Source organism: Neolamprologus brichardi, chromosome 3 (assembly GCF_056152115.1).
Source record: "Neolamprologus brichardi isolate AB-2024 chromosome 3, ASM5615211v1, whole genome shotgun sequence".
Classification (NCBI taxonomy): Eukaryota; Metazoa; Chordata; class Actinopteri; order Cichliformes; family Cichlidae; genus Neolamprologus; species Neolamprologus brichardi.
The window spans coordinates 34,613,261-34,633,869 of NC_142106.1; the positions used below are offsets into that span (position 1 = coordinate 34,613,261).

At 41.1% G+C, this 20,609-nt stretch overlaps 1 protein-coding gene across 1 annotated transcript in view; it reads right to left on the reverse strand.

Annotated features, from left to right (window-relative positions):
* The window catches only part of arap2 (ArfGAP with RhoGAP domain, ankyrin repeat and PH domain 2), a 162,424-nt gene that overhangs the window by 44,310 nt on the left and 97,505 nt on the right, over positions 1-20,609 (reverse strand). Inside the window, exons 16-18 of the mRNA XM_006801720.3 lie at positions 10,247-10,391; positions 3,029-3,131; positions 2,096-2,294 (exon numbers count right to left, since the gene is read on the reverse strand). Coding sequence (XP_006801783.2) covers positions 2,096-2,294; positions 3,029-3,131; positions 10,247-10,391 — 447 coding nt within the window. The remainder of the gene's footprint in view (positions 1-2,095; positions 2,295-3,028; positions 3,132-10,246; positions 10,392-20,609) is intronic.

The window sequence follows — 20,609 nt, forward strand, 5'->3', positions numbered from 1 at the left end:
CTTTTCTTTTTCTTCTTTTTCATATTATGGAAAACTAAGTTAGTCAGATAGAGGAGTGAGATTCAGCTGAAATGTGTAATGGTGTGAGAAGCTGAAATGTCTTTGCATCCTCCGACATCATTAAGTAGTTATAAATGCAAGCAGTAAGAGGGTGTTATGGATTGGTAGTTTTTTGGAAATTACAGAGAGTATATGAAAATAGAGTGAATGCTACAAAGCCACAAATCTCAGCACATTCATCATGAAGTTACAGCAATTGACCGCTGACACTATCAAGCATAAACAGATATGGTTGCTTTGGGCTCTGAGATTAAAAAAGAAAAAAATCTGATTTATTGCCTATTAGAGGCCCACCAGAAGCTTTTTAAGGGATTGTTTGCTCATATAAACTGTGGCAATTCAGGGAAAGCTGAGGTATACAGTTTGTGTTAACTAAGAGAGCAATATAACTTTTACTATTTAGGTTCAAATAAATTTTATGTGTACATAAGTCAGTAATGGGTTTTCTTTTAAAGGCAGTCAGGATTAAAGTTTGGGGGTTTTATAGTAATTCAAATAAGTCCCACGACCCCCCTCAATTTTTCCTCTGCATGAGTTCCAGATTGCTGAGGTCCAGGGAAGATTTTGTCAGTGCCAACTGGGAGCACCTGGACCCTATGTTCCCAAACTGTAAAGATGTTGTTGCCACGTCTTTCTGTCTTTCACTCACCTGCCTGTCTGCTAGCATGCTAGTAGTCATACATGTCCATACCACTGATCCCACCAGTTTCCACATCTAATTAGATTTGCATTTAATGTAACCAAGTTTTTTTTTAAGTTACTTTGTTGAAATGCAAATAGTGTGCCAAGCCTTTTTGTTGCAGCCTTACGAGTTAGGCAGTGACAAACTGGGGGCTCGTCCGGGATTCAGACGCGGGACCTCATGTTTAAGCTGAGAATCATGTCTCTGTATTAATCCTTTAAGCTAAACTTGCAGTCATGTAAAAAAGAAAGTTTTTCAAATGAATCTCTGCAGTCCTGTGAAAGACGTACACCCTATGATTCAATAGTTTGATGAGCCAGCTTTAACAGCAATAACTTAAAGTAATGGTTTTCTGTATGACTTCTTATCATTATTTCACATCAGTGTGGAGGAATTTTGTCTCACTCTTCTTTATGCTGCTTCAATTCAATGAGGTCTGCAGACATTTTTTATATACAGCTCTGCTAATGTATTCAGTATTTTAATCAGGCTGAGGTGTGGACATAAACTGGGCTATTGCAACACTTTGATTTTTTCCTTTTTCAGCCATTCTTCTGCAGATCTGCTGTTGTGCTTGGGATCATTGCCCTGTTGCATGACCCAGTTTCAGTCAAGCTTAAGGTGTCAGACAGACAGCCTCACATCTGACTCTCGAATACTTTGGTAAACAGAGGAGTTCATGGTCAACTCAAGGACTACAAGGTGCCCACGTCCTGTGTCTTTTCCTCTTAATTCCTATGGAAGCAGTAAGGGCGTATGTGATTTTGCACAGAGCTGCACAGCAGTCCTGTGTATGTGACTTTTCCCCCCACATGATTATACTTGTACAATGCATTTTGTCTAATGAGCTTTTCATGTGATTGCTTTACATGGTGTCGTTACTGTTAGGTGGCTGAGTTGGTGAATTTAAATATATGAATTCAAGTATACTATGTGTGCAAAAATCTGAATCTTGAAAGTATAATCACTTGTACTTCTGTGCAGTAAATGTGTCTCAATTCAAAACTAGAGAAAAGACAGTAACCTTGGTATTGATGTAATCCATTTTTTAATATACTTGGATAAGATGATTCATGGTTACTTGTCAAAAATAAGAAGTAAAGCCAAGACTTTCAGGAGCCGAACTATGTTATCATGGACAAAAAGTTATTAGAGCAAAGTTTCTTCAACAAGACAGGGAGGGTCTGTCTATTAAATTCAATTTTACTGGACTTTGAGACCTGATTATGCACCACTGAATCTATGTTGAGTTACAATATCTAACTTCTTATCTGGCTAATGATACAGACGGCAACTTCACTGAGCTCCCAGCATGAGCACACAGTGAGAGGCAGGGGGAAAAAAAATGCTTACTGAGTTCTTGCAGTTGCTTGAGTTGAAGTACTTCCTCCTCTCCCTCCTCCTCTCCTGAGCTGAAGTGCAGGGAAGAGCCTTCCAGCATAAACCAGCCCATCCTCCAGTAGTACAGGTCATGACCTTCTTTGTAGTGGAGTCTGCCAATCAGTTCACTCTCTTTCCGCACTAGTCCCTCGACTTTAGGTGGGATGAAGCACTGCGGATCCGATAAGTAAACAAAAAGGAGTCTTATTTATTAGGAATGTCTATAATTAAAAACACTGGCAGCGGCCAGTGCTACCCCTCAGCCTCCTAGTACTTGCATTGTTATTGCAAAATATTACATTGACAAGATTTTCTGAAAACTTGACCACTGACCTCTAACCTTTGGGTCAAGGTCACTGAGATTCAATATTTTCTGAGATTTTTAGTGGATACACCTGTGTTATCAGTTTCAAAATCCTAGGTGACGTCCCTGTCAAGAAAGATACATCCATGATATAAATTTGAAACTTCTATGTTGCTTTGCTCTCGACTGCCCGGCAGGGTGACGACAACAGCCTATTTTATGTTTTTATTTTTTAAAAATGTGAAACTAATAGCACAGCTGAAGCCTCATTTTCCTTAAACAGACACCCGTAGACACTTTCACTGCTACTCTTTAGACACTGTTCTGTAATTTAAGCAGAAACACTCAACTGTGCCTAGGTCTAAAAACGTATTGATTACAGATGTGTGTTGCAGTGTCCATGATTGGGTTTCCTGGGAGTTGAGGATAAAACAGGGACAGGTTTGTGTAGTGTTGAATGATTCTGTCAGTATGTGAGGGAAGGGAAAGAGAGACTACAGCTCTTAATGAAATAAGCAAAGGTAGGTTGAGGCTCACTGAAGACACAAAGAAAATAATTGTTTACGAGTGTCATTGTGCACTGTATCTGCAAACTGTGTCACCTTTGTTAGCGCCTGGATCCAGTCATGCTGCGTTTCCTGTGTTTCCACTCCGAAAATCAGCAGTCGCTCCGTCTGCAGGTACAGCTCCACGGTAAACACAGCCCTGCCAGAGATGCACAGCTCACTATCAGATACGAGGAAAGGAAAACATCCTAACAGACGCACACAGAAAAACAGAAAACGGCTAACGAAGCATCCAAATCTAGCTTCAGTTTTCACACAACCGATACATATGTTAAATCCAGACAGATCTGCTGGGCAGCTTTCCTGAAGCAGCTGAGAGTCGAGTGCCTTTCTAAAGGCCACTTCTGTGTTACATTCCTCTACCAGATTTGTTTAAGAGTGGCGAGTTTGTTTATTCACCACTCCTATGGTGCTCTGGCACACAAGTTCGTTAGTATTTAGCCTCTATAATGTTCTATATGTGGGATCTTTGCTGTGCTCTCAGTGCCTCAGACTCGTTGCAGAGACACACTGCCAACGTACAGATACCGGTCATTTCTTTATATTTTGTTAGCTTTTCTATGCATGAATGATTCAAAGGTCAGTTTTAAGTGGCTTAAAACACAAATTTAAAAAAAATCATTCCTCTATAAATGGTTAGGTACAAGGACTGGAGCAAAAATGGGTTAAAAGCAAAAAAGTTTTCATTAATTTCAATGCATTCATTTAACATTGCCTTGTGGTGCTGTAATTCATTAAACCACACATAAAATTTCATGTTCCTGTCTAACAAAGGGGTCAAACAGAAACTGGTACAAATAAATACATTCCTTCAAAGAACCATTACTAATTGCAAACTGCGAAAACCATTAAAGTTGTTTTACTGCAAACTGGAAATGATTGTCAAAAATGCTACTACAGCACAGTTCAAACAGACTTTGGCTCATGTGTGGCATCTGTATTTAGTGTTTTTCCCAGCATTCTATACTTTTAATGCGAAACACACTTTATGAGGCGTTATCCCACCTTACGTGTTGACGCAAATGCCATCGGCAATCTGTAAATCAAGCAACAACAAAGAAGCCCCCCCCCCCCGCGTATATCACAATCACAAGACTTAATTGGATTTCACCCACCAAGCTCGACTGTCTACATTAAGAGGACAGCTTTTATAAAATTAGGAGCAGTCGGTTGTTTTAACAACATTTAATAACAATAAGATTCTTGTTGTGATCACTGTACAGGTCTTTGCTTAAATGTGTTGCAGATCAAATCATCGGTGGATATTCACCTGCCTGAAAACATATTTGAGCATAAAAATTGAAGGTGTGCGTGCACCAAACACGTGAAATGAAAAAAAGGAAAAAGAGAAAAAGAATAGGCAGTATGCACTCATCCATCCCCACACTCGCAGGTAAAACCCTTGCTGTCGGCAACCCAAAGGCAACTATTAATCTTTGTTGGTCTTTCTCTTCCTGTTGTTTCTGCCTCCATCTCCCTCAGTGAAGGTGCACGGGTCAGAGTATCACTCGCTTAATGGTCGGTACATACTGGCGAGCAGTAGTTCCCTTTCTATTGGTGCGCTACAACGAGGCCAGCTCTAAATGCTACAGCGACGGCTGTTTAAGGTTGCGTGTCGCTGGGGTCACGGCAGCGCCAAGCTGCTCGCTTCTAAAGCGTGTCAGGGGAACAGGAGAGACATGGGTGTTTGTGCGCTCTTTGCGTGACCTGGCCCTCCCCCTTTCCCTGCAATCCCCCCCTGCTGCCTCCGCGCTGGGAGGCTTGCAGGTGCTTGTTACAAAGGGGGTCCCAGAGGAAGTGCGAGGGAGAGAGCGGCGGGGGCGGGGTTACCTTGATGCGCTGGAGAAAATTCCTTTGTAAAGAAAGGACAAGAGAGAGATGAGAGATGAACGCTGCATCATGAGAGTCCCAGAGGGAGGGAGCGGCTGAGGGGGAAGAGGAGAGAAAGAAACAGGAAGCAAACTAGAAGGAAGGAGAGACAGAAAGGTGTTGAAATAATGATGTGAGCAAGAAGATGAGCTATAAGAAGCAAACATGGGTCACTGTTTTGTGTTGTACATGGCATCAGTTTGAAACGGTTTGTCCCCTATGGACCACCTCACGGATAAACTTTATCTGCACAACAGCAAACTACATGTAGTTATCAAACTTTATGCCTTTAAAAAAAGTTGATGTGGACACCAGTTTGGTGGGAGAAGTCAGCTTAAGGCAGTAAGATGGTTTCTGCAAAAACCTGCCTTTATTAAACGGTGATCAGAATTCGGTCCTACCTGCCCTGGTACAGGGTGCAGCATTTGTTCTCATGGAGCAGAGATCTCTGCAGGGATATTTCTGTCCTTGCTGTTGTTTAAATTTAAATTTAGTTTGAAAGTTTAGCTGTTGTGTAACTTTCAGGCAGGGGAAAAGAGTCACTAGGTTGGTTATGCACTGTAACAAAGGACAAAAAAATGATACAGATCACAATCACGCTGCAGCAGGCGAGCGACACACGAGGTAACAAGCACACGACAACAATAGAAACACTAATTTTAGTAAAGATTTTACTTTGAAGTCACTCATTTTCCTCTGTCCTGTAGTGGGATTTATTCATAGACTGCGAGATGACGTGACTTTGAGATTTCTTAAAAGGGGACCTCTTATGGTTACTTCCAACTATATTCCTTTTCTTTGTATCTGTGAGAGCAGCTTTGCATGATTCACAGTTCAAAATAATCCTCGTCTGTCCCATACTGGGCCCAGCTTAGTTAGTTCATCCAGCGTCATCTACTTTTAGGCCATTGTTTGGCTCTCGCAAACAGAGGTTTTAACAGCAACTGTGTGGCCTTTTTGTCCTCACAGCCTGTGCTGTGTACCTGAAATACCCATATTAGAGATATCTGCACACTCTGGCTGTTTCGTTATAGCAGTCTGGACCTGCCTCACAGGGATTCCTTGCACATACACCACGCTTAATATTGTAACCGTCTATTATTCTAGCAATATATACACATATATACCAGAAAAAAGTAGTTAGCCCGATGCCCTCACAGCAAAAAGGTCCCGGGTTCAAATCCATTGCTCTGGCGTTTGCATGTTCTCCTCGTGTTTGTGCTCCTTTCTCTCAAAGTACAAACACTTGCACATGGGGTTAGGCTAATTGGTGATTCTAAACCTATCCCTGCGACAGGCTGGTGACCCGTCCAGACTGCACCCACCTTCCCCCCCCCCCATGACAGCTGCGATAGGTTCTAGACCCCCATGTGACCCTGAATTGGATTAGCAGAAGAAAATAAATGGACAGAAATAAGAAAATGAAGACATAATGACATTTAGTCTCTTGCTTTGTGATGGTTAAAGTGCAACCAAAGAGGTGATTCAGTTAGTTTACACCTCAGAAGAGTCTGAAGTCTGTCTTTTTATGTGAGCCTGAGCCTGACCATCTAGTCTTAGTGACACATATCAGTCAGTTTTATCTGAATATAGATATGGAGATGTTCAAAATGTTGTCCTGGATGTACAGCTGTCTGTCTGGTCCCACCTCGTTTCCACAAGAGAAATTAAGGCACCTATGATACAAATTATGCAATTGTTAGCTGCCCAAGAAACTTTATTGCACGCCACGCTGTGCAGGACGGATCTGATAAACTTGGGTATGACATCAAGTTTGATGTACATGGACATTAGAATGATAATTCCCAGCTATGTCCTCCTCCGTGGGGACAAAACAGTTTTATAACATGCTTCTGCCTCCATAAATCAGCTATATTTCTTCTTTGTCTTTGTTATTTTGCATGTTTTACCTCAATCTACTCTGTCTGGCTTTTGTTTTGTTCGCACAATGATGCCACTGCTGCGAAGATCACAGCATCACCCTAAAGTTTGACCGTCAGTTTCCTCCTAGGTCGACCAGATGAAACCAGATGGAACCGCTCTCCCTATGCAGCTTTGGAGGCATATCCAAAGATATGATTCTTCCACACTTGTCATCTTTTGATCTGGGACTCTTTAAGTAAGAATTTCAGTTCTACTACTTTGCACAGATGAAAATCAAATAAGGAACCCTCAATTTTCACGCTCATGCTGCCACCTTATCACAGCAATCAAAAGAGCTCTCTGTCCTTTATTGCACATGTGAAAACTCCATGATTAAGGAAATATTTCACACATTACTGTAAAAAGCTGACCCTCCTTATTAGAGACCAGATTTTTAAATTGGTTCAATTCAATTTTCAAGTAGGCTTCATTTACACACGCTCGTGCTATTTTAAGTGTGCTGGAAAATAGTTTTTTATACTAAGAGTGAGTTAAGAAACACTTCCTCACAGAGGAAACCTGCAGTACAAGACTTACCTGTGTTTTATGCACAAACTTATCTATATGTATTTTTGTAGATTTTTTAGTTTCTCCTCAATGCTCAATGCTTTCGTGTACCTCGGAAAAGTCTAAACTCCCTGCCCTACATAGAAACCCCATGTCACTTGCAAAGTCGACGTCTAAGCTCTTCCAAAAAGCTTGTGTGCGAGAGGAGGACATGATAACGAACATGACAGATAATGAAACCGCACCAAAAAAGCAGCTAAAAAGGACGAAAAAGAAGCAGTTCCAAGGCTTTTAGCTAAATCTGAAGGTCGGAATCGACTTACAAATATTCTTGTCAGAACAGGCAGATGAGTAAGAAAATAATTTTTAGGCAAGGAGAAAAAAAAATTAACTTATCACCAGCTAACATACTCTTTTTGCATTAATTCCTTAGGAGTGGATTTCTAATATTCATAAACTTTAGCCAACGTATGTTTTGGGGCTGCGCTATAATTCACGGTGTCCTCTGCCACGGTGAAATTACCCAAATGCCATGTTTAATGGAAATGACACCTACGGTCTCCTGCAGCGTGGTGATAGGCTGCTGGTGGGAGTGTGTCATCTGCATACATTAATATTTATGAGCGGCAGACAGTGGAGAGGTGAGACGTCCCGGCTCTCTCCGTGCACGGGCATGCTGGGAACGCTGGAAGTTGCAGGATTGAGACGGAGCGAGGCAGAGCTTAATCTAGTGAAACGCACGGCCATTATGAGCGCCAGCGACGGAGAAATAATAGCTGTTGCCGAGGTCACGCCGTGACCTGTAACTGAGATTTATGTGCAGGGCTAAAAATGGTGCAAGTCGATGCTGCTTTGTAGCACACTCACCAAGCACACTCACCAAACGCACACACGCATGATTATCAGTGTAACCTGTCACGGCAGTGTGTGTGTGTGTGTGTGTGTGTGTGTGTGTCCAGCTCATTAAAAAAGGTCAAAGTTTTAGCAAGCCAGATGTGTCTCTAATGGCTGTATACATAACATTTACAAATAAAAGCATTGTTTCCTCTTCATAACATCTGCTGCTATCATTAAGGACTTGGCTTATGCTTTAATCATAAGCCGTTATCAGACTCCGGGCTCGGGAACAGGGGGACAGGCACATGAACGCACATACAGGATGCAGTGGGAGTGTGACGCATGTGAGCGGGGATGTATGGGGACATCTGCTGTTTCTTTTTTGAGTGTTTGTACCACTTCCACAAGAAATAAATAAATAAATAAATAAGTAAATAAAAGTTTGTTGTCAAAGCAACTTTTTTTTGTTGTTTTTTTGTGGTGTAGCTGCATCATAATCTGACTGAGGAGTGCTGAACGCGATCGGGGTGAGGCGGAACGGTAACACGAACACAGGAAGTGGCAGTTAAAACTGCATCCCCACCAAAGTAAATAGTAAACATAGCGCTCATAAAGCCCTGATGGTTCTGTAAAACTGAATAATGCTCAGTCTGAGGTTATGCTAATGAGACACACAACGAGGGGAAAGAAACAGAGCAGAAGCCTGGGTATACATCCACGTCAAGCAGGCTGTGGTGCTGCAATATATGAATAAAACGTGCAGTAAAAATGATTTTAACCAATAAAAGAAATAAATTATTCAAAATGCCTTTTGTGTATGTGTGACACGTGTGTCCTTAAAGCAGATTTAACAATCACATAAATTATGATTTAGTAGAGAGGATGCAAATGAAGCATTTCAAAGCAGTTTAACTGCAGGGTTGTGCTGCGTATGCTTATGTACGAGGGATGTGCATGAATAAGAGTAAATTTAAATGTTGAGTGTTTATGAAAGCCTTATTACCTTGTTGATCTCCTGCAAAGTGTAATTTATGTGCGGTCCCCACATACTGGATTTAAATTAATGTTAAATGCTCGACATTAATAGCATAGCAGGGAAAGCTGTGAATATCTGGTAGGACCAGGATGGGATGCGTGACTTGTAGAGGTGTCCCTGGCTCTAAATAATGGCACACAATAAAGACGGATTGGTGTGAAACATCGCAACAACTCTGAAGGTCATCGAACGTTCGTAGAGATGCGCAAAGCCAGAAAAAGCTACAAACGCCTTTATGAAGACCAAAGTGTAAACCAATCCACAAAAACACAAATCATCTATAATAAATGTTTAATCCTGAAAGTGGGCCAAGTGTAGAAACACAACATCTCTGCAGAAATCTCTATATCTGTGTTTGTAGCTCCACTGTTAGAAAACACTGAATAAAAGTGATGCTAATGGAAGCATTGTCCCCCTCTGATATCTCAATTTGTTTCAAGTTGAAGGTTTAGGCAAAAATTTACAATGTTTTGTCTGAAAGCGGGGGGAAAAAAAACTGAAAAACGTAATTACAGCACGGGATAGAACACAAGTAGAGGGAGCATCATGGTTTGGGCTTTGCTTCACTACCTCAGAGCCTGGATAGATTTACTGAGGGAATGATAAATCCAAAATTGTATGAGGTGATTTTAAGGAAGAGTTTCATGGCAAAACTTAGAGGTTGGCTAATTTAGTAAGACAATGAGCCAATAAGAGCGAGGTTTAAAGAACTGTTTAAAGAATCTCATGGGCTACTATAGGACATGTGATGGTGTTTGTTGCTGCTCTGGGAGGTTTGAGGTTATTTAAGAGTTCTCTCTGGACAGCTAATATTGTGAGTTTAAAAAAAAAATATCAATATGTTTAATATATGTTTAAGAAATACATAAAAAAAAACAAATGTTGGCACTACTTTACAGCAGTAAATGAAGTTTGATGTTCATTTGAAAAGACTCTGTAATAATCAGTTCAAGCTTAGGGGAACACAAAAAGTTTTGAAATCTAGTCCATGATTTGGACTGAAGTAATTTCCTGAAACCTTTAGATTTTTTTCTTCATGTACTCACTTTCACTAATTAGTTGATTTGTGTGTGCATTCATACCCAGCTCCAGTCATCGTCTCTGTGTGGTTGACAGCCAGGCTAATGACTTCGGTGGCGTCCACCCTGCCAATGGCTGAAGGGCTTCGCTCGCTCTCATAGTAACTCAGGAAGCCGCCTTCCAAAGTACACCAACGGCGTGCCATGTCTGAAATTCACACATACACAGAAAGCAGCATTATAAATACTGTGTATAAGGACAGGCCACTTACAAACTTAGTCATGCATTCCAATGATAGAAAAAAGGACGTAAGAAAGCTTCTGAAACTACTACTTAAACATTAGTCGAAACTTGTATTAAAGTGGTGACTGATAAAAACGCTGCTCTTTTGCTGCCGGAGTTCGCTTTGTTTTCAGCCTCTTGGTTGCTGTGGAAAAACGCGTACTACCTTCCCGGTTGGGGAGTGGTTACTGGAAGTTGCTGGCAGTCAGAATCAGAATCAGAAAAAGACAAACTTTATGAATCCCAGAGGGAAATGGAGTCAACTGGTAAAGTGAGTCACAAAGATGGTGCTCAATCTGACTGTTCTGGTCGCTAGTGGATTGGTGCTTTGCGCTGAAAATACCAGCTTATCTGCAAAAACTTGGTAACTACAAGCAGTGACAGTTCGCCTTCAAAGTTAAAGATATAGCTTACCGGCACAACTTTTCCTTTTAAGGCAAACAGTTGCCACTTCACGTTTCAGTACCATTCAGGAGTTAGTTAGCAAGGTTTTGCAGACAAGCTGGTGAACACAAGCAACAGTTTTCTGTGCCACACCATGTAACTGTTTGCAGTCAACTGCACCTACCGGCAGCAAGCAGCCTCCTGCAACCACTCGCCAACTGGTCCGGGAACGCACATTGTTCCCTAGCGACCAGTGGTTACCATGCGGTTGGCTGGGGCCTTAGCTATTTTATCATATATTGTTAAGGGGTTTGTCTGCATATACATTACAATAATCTGATCTATGCCTGATGCTTTCAACTGTTGCTCATCCATCACTACCTAAACTAAATAATGAGCTTTTAGGTGGGACCGTGTGATGTTTCTGAACAGTCACTATTGCTGTGGCCACAACAGTATGATCTTCATGAGGCAGTTCATTGTGCCAGTGGTGTTAATGCAGAAAACCTGATGAAACACAGTCATCATTGACAAAACTTCCCCCCAAGTGTGCACTTGCTGCTATAAGTCACATGCCTGCTGTGAAAAAGTTATACTGACTATTGACTTCACCTGATCAATAGTCAGGTGAGCTCAGCAGTCAACTAACTATTGATCAGGTCCCAAAGCAGGAAAGGCCCTGACCAAGACTGAAGATTGTAAAATTTAACATCATAAACACATTAAGTCTTTATTGTTGAATAATGTATTTATCTGTTTATTTTTTGTATATAAATATGACTAGAGCTGAAATCAATCAACATCATTTACTGAGTTTGAGAAACACTGCTGTGTTGTCAATATGTAGTTACAGGCTTTACTTAGCTTGCTATGGTTTTACAGTGATTTTACTTTATGTTACAAAAGTAGGCTAACATGTTGAAAATGACTTATTTAATTAATTTACTTTCACTTTGAAATACAGTAATTAAATCACTCTATAGTGGTAAGGCTTTTCCCGCTTTATCTCAGTAAATAATAAAGACCTGGAAAACATGTGGAATTAAAGCAGAATTTCACATTTTTTGATATAATTAGTGTACATTGAAGAGAATAGATAAACAATGGTATTACAAAGGTACGGGGACCACGTCTTTGTCCACCTGAGGCTTGCTAGCACTGGCCATTTGGTAGCCAATGGATGCTTCTGATCCAAGCAAACAAAGTAAGAGGATGAATGCGTTTGTTTAATAACAAAAAACACACACACAATATGCATAACACAACTGTACTTATAACAATATAACCTTCATTATCTTTGGAGATATATTCCACACACAAACTTGATTCCACCTTGAGATAAATGCGTAGCTTGGACTCTTATTTGACCTCAATATGTTTATTATCTCTACTGTAAAATGTACATTTGCATTTTGATAGAACTGGACAAACTGTCTATTGTTTGTAAAGTCAGAAAAAGACATTAATTAGAGGCAGTAATCTGAGTGATTGGCTTCGGGACAATTAGCACCACTCGAACCTTATTTAACTCAGCTAATGACTCTCTGCAAGCCGAAACAACACTTTCAAAAAAACTGTTTAAAAGTTCAGAGATTAGATGTTATTGCAGTTTTCACAGATAAACTGCAGCAGATGAGTAAATGTCACATGTCGCCTGCATACACTCTCTTTGTGTGCTGTTAAGTCATAAACCAAACTAGTCAGATAATGGTACCACACCACCTACAAGTGGATATCCTTACACCATCATCTGATGTGCATGTTGTGGTTGTGAGCACACATGCCCCACCCACCTGCTGATCAGACCTTCTGTTTTTGAGACGCAGCCAATAAGAAGAAAGTTAAGTTAAAGGAGCCTGAAGTGGCTTTTTTCAGGCACTGGAGGAACTGAGCAGCTGCACCAAGACCCAGTAATACTGTGATTCAAGCAAAGCTATTCTGCTCAAGTTAAATAAATCGTCTTCCTGCTGCTCTCCTTAGGGGTCACCTCAGAGGATCACCTGCCTCCGTCTCATCCTACCCTTTGTGTCACACCAACCCTCTGCATGTCCTCCTTCCCTACATCCATGAGTTTCCTCTGTGGTTAAAGCACAACATTTTAAAAAGCTGTTGAGTTGAGTCCAAATTGGGCAGAAAGACTGTGGTCTCCATTTTTAAATGATCAAAAGTAGTTCTGGCATGGCGTGAGGAACATCTCACTGTTCAAAGCCAGATCTGCGTCCACGTGGCAGTTATTTAAGAAGACCGCATGTCAGTTTCAATAAAATATAATATACACAGCATGTGAGGGCATACGCACAAACGCATGCACGCAAAGATGTACACACTCTCAAAATTAGAACTGTTAAGAGACAAGCAGCAAGCAGATTTCAATCAACAAACATGATCTCAGAGGAAAAGCTGGAAAACACACACAACATTGTCTTTCATGACTGTCTGACTGTGCGATTTACATAGCCAATGAGCATGAAGTTCATGAAAACATACCTAATTTTGGATTTTCAAAGTCACCGTGCCATCTGCTTTTTTGTTCCGCAACAAACATACACACACACACACACACACACACACACACACACGCACACAAACAGCTTCCCACCCCACACCCCCTGTCGCTTGCGACTCCAAAGTTTCCACTGTATTCATCTCATGAATATGCTAATTGTGCATTCCACTGCCAACTGTGTGTGATGTTTCTGAAGGAACAGATATAGTTCCAATAAAAAGGAAGTGTCTACAACTGGCTGTTAAAAGAAAAAGGATGTGATAAGCATGGGAAAAGGAGGATGTCAGTTTTGCTCTATTCACCCTTGCACTGCCTCTCTTTGTGGCTCTTTCTGACTTTTCTTTGTGTCTTTTGTCTAGGAAAAAAAACTATTTGGACACAATTCTGTAAACAGCTTTAAAAATGCAGTGACTAATACCTAACTGCTTACTGTGGCATTAAAAAATACTTTTCTTTTGACCCCACTTCACTTCCAAGAAAAGAGTTATTCCAACAGCTAAAGATTCATCATCTCCATTTGAAAGCGACCAATTTCTATTTGTATGTAGGACACACACACACACACACACACACATATATACATATACAGAGACACATACAGAGGGAGAGGCTGGGAGGACAGAGAAACAGAGACACTCTGGTATTTAAAGCCATTACCAATCCAATCTATCTGACAGGACACAGTGTTGTCTTGGTGACGGAAAAGATTGCCATGCACTTCACTTTCGCTTCAAATGTGTCCCTGAATCACTAAGGTTTTGCAGAAAATGTCATGTCCATCATTTCTTAACAGAGAATAGCTAAGTCGTTGTTTCGTGCTACACTGCCTCTGTAATTTCGCCTTTCCTTCCCTCTGTCCTGTCCCTAATAGCTTATTAGCCGAAAAGTTTCTTTTGTACCACGTGAAACCTTTAGCACAATCATCCTTTTAAGAGGCACACTTGTTTTCTGAACTGAAGTCAGGTGCCATCATGAGCTCGCAGGAACGTGGCATATTGGTAATTATTTTTTTTAAGTGTCTTTGTAATGGTTCATGTGGTGGTTATGTGGGAGTTTAGGTCATGTATGGACGAAAGTACTACTAAACATGGCACGCAGTACTGTGCTGCTCTTATAAATCATACTGCTCAGTAAGTTAATGTTGTTATCTGTAAGATATATGTATAAAATATACCCAGGAGGATCTGGTGTTGTACCTATTTGGTGCTGTCACGGTTCAGTTTACTGCATTTTACATAACTAACTAACTAATAAATAAACTAATAAAATTGAACAGGCTGAACTCTCATGAATTTGCCGATTCCCGTCAAATTTTACGCCACAATCACCAGGCTGACATTTGGGGGGTTCACATTCAATGTCTCGACAACTGCTGAATGTCGTTCAGTCCAATTACAAATTTAGTGCAGACGTTCAGGTTGTTTTTGTTTTTTTGGGTTAAATGTCTTTACAAAGGCAAAACTTCAAATTGTCAAAACAAAAAAAAAAATGAATGGGTGTTTTTTTGAAAATCTTCTTTGTGTTGCAGGCTTAACGGACAAGGTTGCAGGAGGAGATGCTGACATGTGAAAACCAGTATCTTTAAAAAGTCTTAAGCTTAAAAGAATGGCAAATCCCTTCCATATAGGAATTGCTCCTAAACCTGGGAATCTGGGCCTCGACAGAGGGTAAGCGTTCACGTGGACACTCCATATAGCACCTTGAACGTCTTAAATATCCTCTCATTTCTCTAGATTTTGCTTCCACGGAGTCAGACTTTGTTGTAATTTTCGAACATGGTCTACAGTAATTCTCTAGGCTGAAAGTTTCAGCTCCTTTTTCACTCAGTCTTGCTTAACACTGACCTGTGAATCATTCAAGCATAAAACAACTCATAACTCAAGGGATGAACCGGCATTGTGTCTACACACAACAGACGATTTAGGCACTATGTTACTAGCAGCCTGTTGCCAAAACACATGGAATAGAATCGCCCTTTATTTTCATTGCGCAAGTACAACAACAATTATAATTCCCACATTCGTATTTCTTTAGATGAATTTATGAAAATACTACAGATAACAGTTTGAGAGGCATAAACAGTATTTTGCATTAAGAAGGGAATGCAAAAGAGCATGGCGTGCTGTGTCACCTCCAAGTGGAAGACAAGTCCAAGTCCTAAAAACAATCTGCAGCAGTTGAATAGTATCTGAAGTCATGTCCTTAAGAAATAGGAAAATATTCGAGCAAAGACCTGACACAGGACCTGAGACAGGCATCTGGTCCCTCGGTTGATTCGTCTACTGTTCACTGAGGCCTCATCAGAACGGGTCTCAGCGGAAGGCTGACTGTCAAGAAGCCATTGTTAAAGAAGGGAAACAGGGAGAGGTATGCCTGAGGTATGCCAAGCTATATAAAACGTGTGCCGAAAATCAGCAGCAACAGGTCTGATAGAGGTATGAAACCAAATTTTAAACTTTGGTTTAGATCATATTTATATGTACAGAGGAGGTCAGCAGAGCTGTACAACAGTAAGCACCTACAGCCATCTGTAAAACACGGTGGAGGCTCTGTCATGGTTGGCCTGCATTTAAGCCACTGGTGTTGGAGATCTTGTCAAAATTGATGGAAATATGAACACAGAAAAGTACATTCAGATTTTGATCCACCATGTAAAACCATCGAGAAAGCATCTGATTGGAAACAGCTTCATTTCCCAGCATGACAATGATCCCAAACACACTCCCAAAGCAGTAAAAGCATAGCTGGATAGGAAAACATAAAATAAATACGATTTTTGAAAGTCCTTCAAACTTTCTTGTAAGAAATGACGCGAAAGCTTGCATAAGAGAACTCAACGACAAGCTCGTTTGAATTGTACAAACTCTAGTTTCCCTTACATGATATATTTATATATGCATGTTTGCACATTTCCCAAGAAATTGCTGCACAAATTTCCCATTTTGGTGAGAGATGATGGGTGGCTCAAGACACAAACACAGTACTATAAAGTATAAGAAACTGCGTGCGATTAGAAATTTACAGCTGCCGTAAGGTGTGTTTACCCATTTTTCCATAACTAATGCATATATATTTTATACTATTCATTTGGTATTGCTGCAGAAGTCTCATTATAATCCCCCATAACAACTACACATTTAAAACATATTAAACTGACAACAGGCAAGGCATCAAGGTATGATAACAAAGTAAATGTTGGTTGTGCAATGAATTGGCTATAGAATAATGACAAAATGAGCGTTTGGATTGGTTGCTTAAAGCAGCGGTCTCCAACATTTTTTGCGCCACGGACCAGTTTATGCCCGACAATATTTTCACGGACCGGCCTTTAATGTGTCGCGGATAAATACAACAAAATAAAACTAGTACCGGTACCAAAAAAAAGAAGATTTATTCATAACACACGTGAAAAGACCCAGGAAAACTGAGTTAACGATAAAAACGATAACAAAATAACGCTGAAAACCGATAAAAACCCTGAAAAACATACATTCCAGACCTGAGCCTCAACTCTCGCGGCCCGGTACCAAACGACTCACGGTCCGAGGCCCGGGGGTTGGGGACCGCTGGCTTAAAGCCTTGTTTTCACTATGCAATTCTAGCTAATCTTCCAGGAAAATGAAAACTTGATCTGGGCAGCCAAAACAATCAAATAATAGTGGTTTTATTTTACTCCTGTAGCTGAAATAGTAGACTGTGAGTAACTGTTCCAGTTGTAAGGTGGAAATTTTGTTGTTGGAGGTGCAGAAAAAAACATGATTCAATATGAAAATAAAACAGGAGTTAAACTCAAAAGGGTGAGCTTCGTTTGTTTAAAATAACTCTTAGATATTGATTTTTTATTGAAGGTTAACATGCCGGAGAGGTTCGAAACCTCTCATTAAGGTCATAAAAAGTTACAATGCCTTTGAAATATGCAAATATTAGGAATATTAATGGATATCATTGCGACGCTGCCATTTGTGGCATCTAGATCCAATCTCCCTGAACAGACATCTTCAAAACCTTCTATCTATGCCGAGGACACAAAGAAAACATTTTTAATTTCCTCTTCGTCCAAGGACAAAGACACTAAAAGTCCCACTGTGAATCCAGGAAGCAAATTGCTGTGGGATCCTGAGTCTAATCAGAGTGGACACATGAGTGGGCTCCCTCTACCACTTTTAGAAGAATTATCCTAATAATGGGCAGCAAAACCACAGGTACAGATTCTCACATACAGCCCTAACACGCCGAGGAGATCGTAGAAAGGGAGGCAGCCACAAAGTGTCACAAGTCAAGAATTTAAAAAATCTAATTGGAGACATTACTACTGATCTTCTTCAAGCTTGAATTGGGAATGAATGTTTGATTTGATGGATTATGGATAAGACAGAAGACACACAAAGTAGAAGAATATCTATAAATCAGGCAAGGAAGCTGTACTCTAGATGCAGGACATGTGATGCTGTCATTTCAGTGCCATACTGGCAAGGTCTCTGTAAATAACTACAATGAGTTTCAATCACTTGAATGCAACTGTGTTAAAAATGTGTGGCACAAGTTACTTCCTACCACAGCAGTGAATGCCTTTGGATCCCTTGAAGATATTCCCCCAGGAAACTGGCTTTATCAAATATCTGCACATCACCCAATCATGTGCATCTATCTTCCCTCTTTGTTTGTGGTTCGGCATTTCCTTAGCGGGTGGGATACCACTAGCTTCCACACAAGCACCAGCGCAATAGCAGGAACAATGGTGCTTGATTTACAATCAAGCAGCTGCGTCCATTGCCAGCTGTTCCCCACACACAGCAACGGCCCTGCGGCCCAGCCGTTCTCCGCAGGAGTCCACAACCAGCCGCCAGAGACAACGCCTAGCGGAAGCCAAGCGTGGTACAAGCCTGCACCCGCTAAATTGAGCCAATTAGCTTATACACTAAAAGCTCTCCCCGCATAGTGTTTTCCAGAGGAAATCTACTATGTGGAACCTCAGTTTCTCCCTTTGCTGCTCCTTTTCCCTTCACCTCCTTTCTCACTACAGCAATTTGTAAAATGTGCTAAATGCTCCAAGAGCGCACGATAAGCAGGCTGATTAGACAAATCAGCCAGTCAATGTGGCATTTAAACTGTCTTATTGTTCATTGACTGAATGAGCCGCATTTATAGAATAACAAGTTTACTCAAAAGTTTTAACTCTGAATGTGTATCAAGTTTTATTTTTAACCGCGCTCGCCCAGATTTACCCAAAAAGTCCCCCGAAACTTTTTATCGACGCGGCGCAGGCACCCATTTCAGTATGCATCGAAATAGCCGGCTGTGCCCCTCTTCCACTGAATCAACCTCTTCCCTCGCTCACTCTCCCACCTCTACCCCTTCCACCAATCTTCTGCCTATCTTGCCATCAGACTAAAATATCTGTGATGAAGACATCTGCTGGACAGCTTGTCAGGGGGGCTGGAAATGGAAATCGAGAAACTGAAGGGATCTGAACGATCTGTCTGTGCCAGAATTACAGCCCACTTCATTACAGGGAGGAATGGACAGATATGGCATAAGATAAAGGGAAAAAAATACACACTATCTGCCATGTATTTCTGGCTTTAGCAACAGCACTGCTTACTCATTTAGGCAGGAGGCGCGGTTACATAAACACAGACACCCCAAAAAGTACATTAGATTAAGACAAATGTTTCAATCGGCTTTGTCTAGTGCTCGTGAAATAAAAACAGAGCAGTATAAACGTGACTACTTAGAAATTGTAATTATTTAAGCAGTCTTTGAAAGCTAATTTTTTACCATAAACCACAAAGAAGATTTGGTTCACTATCAAAAACCCGACTCCAACTTTGTAGCTGCAAGCAACTGAATTCTCCACACAGATTTCTGTCCTCAGTAAAATGTAATTCCACATCTGTCTCATCTCTCTTCTCTTCTGAGCTAGTGTTGCTGGGGAAAGGGAAAAAAACAGAGCACTGCTGATGAGGGAAAAGACAAAACTAATCAAACAAAATTGAGGATGCCATTTCCTTGCTGCCACTCACCATTTCAGACACTAACTGTCTCGCTTTCCCCTCAAAGGACTCACGCGAGCGCACACGGAGAAGTGCACGCTCTTCAGTGTGGGAGTAGCATGAGTCACCGCTCGGCCCGTTCCAAGGGGGAGGACTTAATTGACGCTGGAATCAACTGTACAAACCGGATATGAAGCCGAGCTCAAACACAACAGGAAGCAGGAGGTAAAGTGGTGCCACGCTGCCGAGGACGGTGCAGCGCTGTTAAATTAAACAAGGAAATTTGTTTTTCTAACCCTAATCTATATTAGCAGCAGTGTCTTGACTTAACATGCTGCCAAATGCGAAGCAGGCGTTGTATTTTATTTCATTACTGTGGGCCAGCACCCTGGTCCTCGCCCCCCAGCCACCTTTTCAAAGGCATTACCAAAACTGCTTGCCAAATTAATTTACACATACTAGTTCCCATCAGTGGAAGCACAACAGCTCACTAGAGCTCTCTCCAAGCCAAAAAAAGAAGGTAAAGTTTAAGACACTGTGGCAGAGTGCTTTTATTAAGCCATGAGCACAAGCTACTGTATGAATTATTAAGGACTTTGGTGCATCTATAGACCATCAAACCATTAGCCTGCGAGCAAAAGGCATCCAGGAGAGCACATTCAAAAATACCTCACCCCTTTGCGCTCGCAAAGTCCTGACAGCATTTCCTTGTGATTGAAGAAGTTGGAACACACCGAGTTTTGAACCCAACCCCTCTGAATTTTTCAGCAGCTGCAGCTGCAGTTAAAGCACCATTAAAGCACAAAAGCCGTGTCTGCGTGGTTTTCTATAATTGATGAAATAACAAGGTATTTATTGGAGGAAATATTGCAAGCACTTATCTGAGGGGATGGCGCGGCGACTGCAAGTGGTATAAAATGCACGACAGTGGCCAACAAAAATGGGCACCTGTAGCAATACTGAAACACCCGCTGTATGTGGAATAACAACCCATGTACTCACATTCCATCTCGGCTTTTATATTAGGATACAAAATGGTAAATGGACTGGTAACTATATAGTATTTTTCTACGCTAACAGAGCACTCAAAGCGCTTTTTTTACTACAAGCCTCCTTCACTCAGTCACATTCATACAAGTGCTTTTTTTCTATATCCAAGCACCTCATCTAATATTCGCACACACACAACCTCCGGTGGATACATCAGGGGCAACTCTGCGTTCATGTCAAAGTACGCCCAAGGATACTTCAGCATGCAGA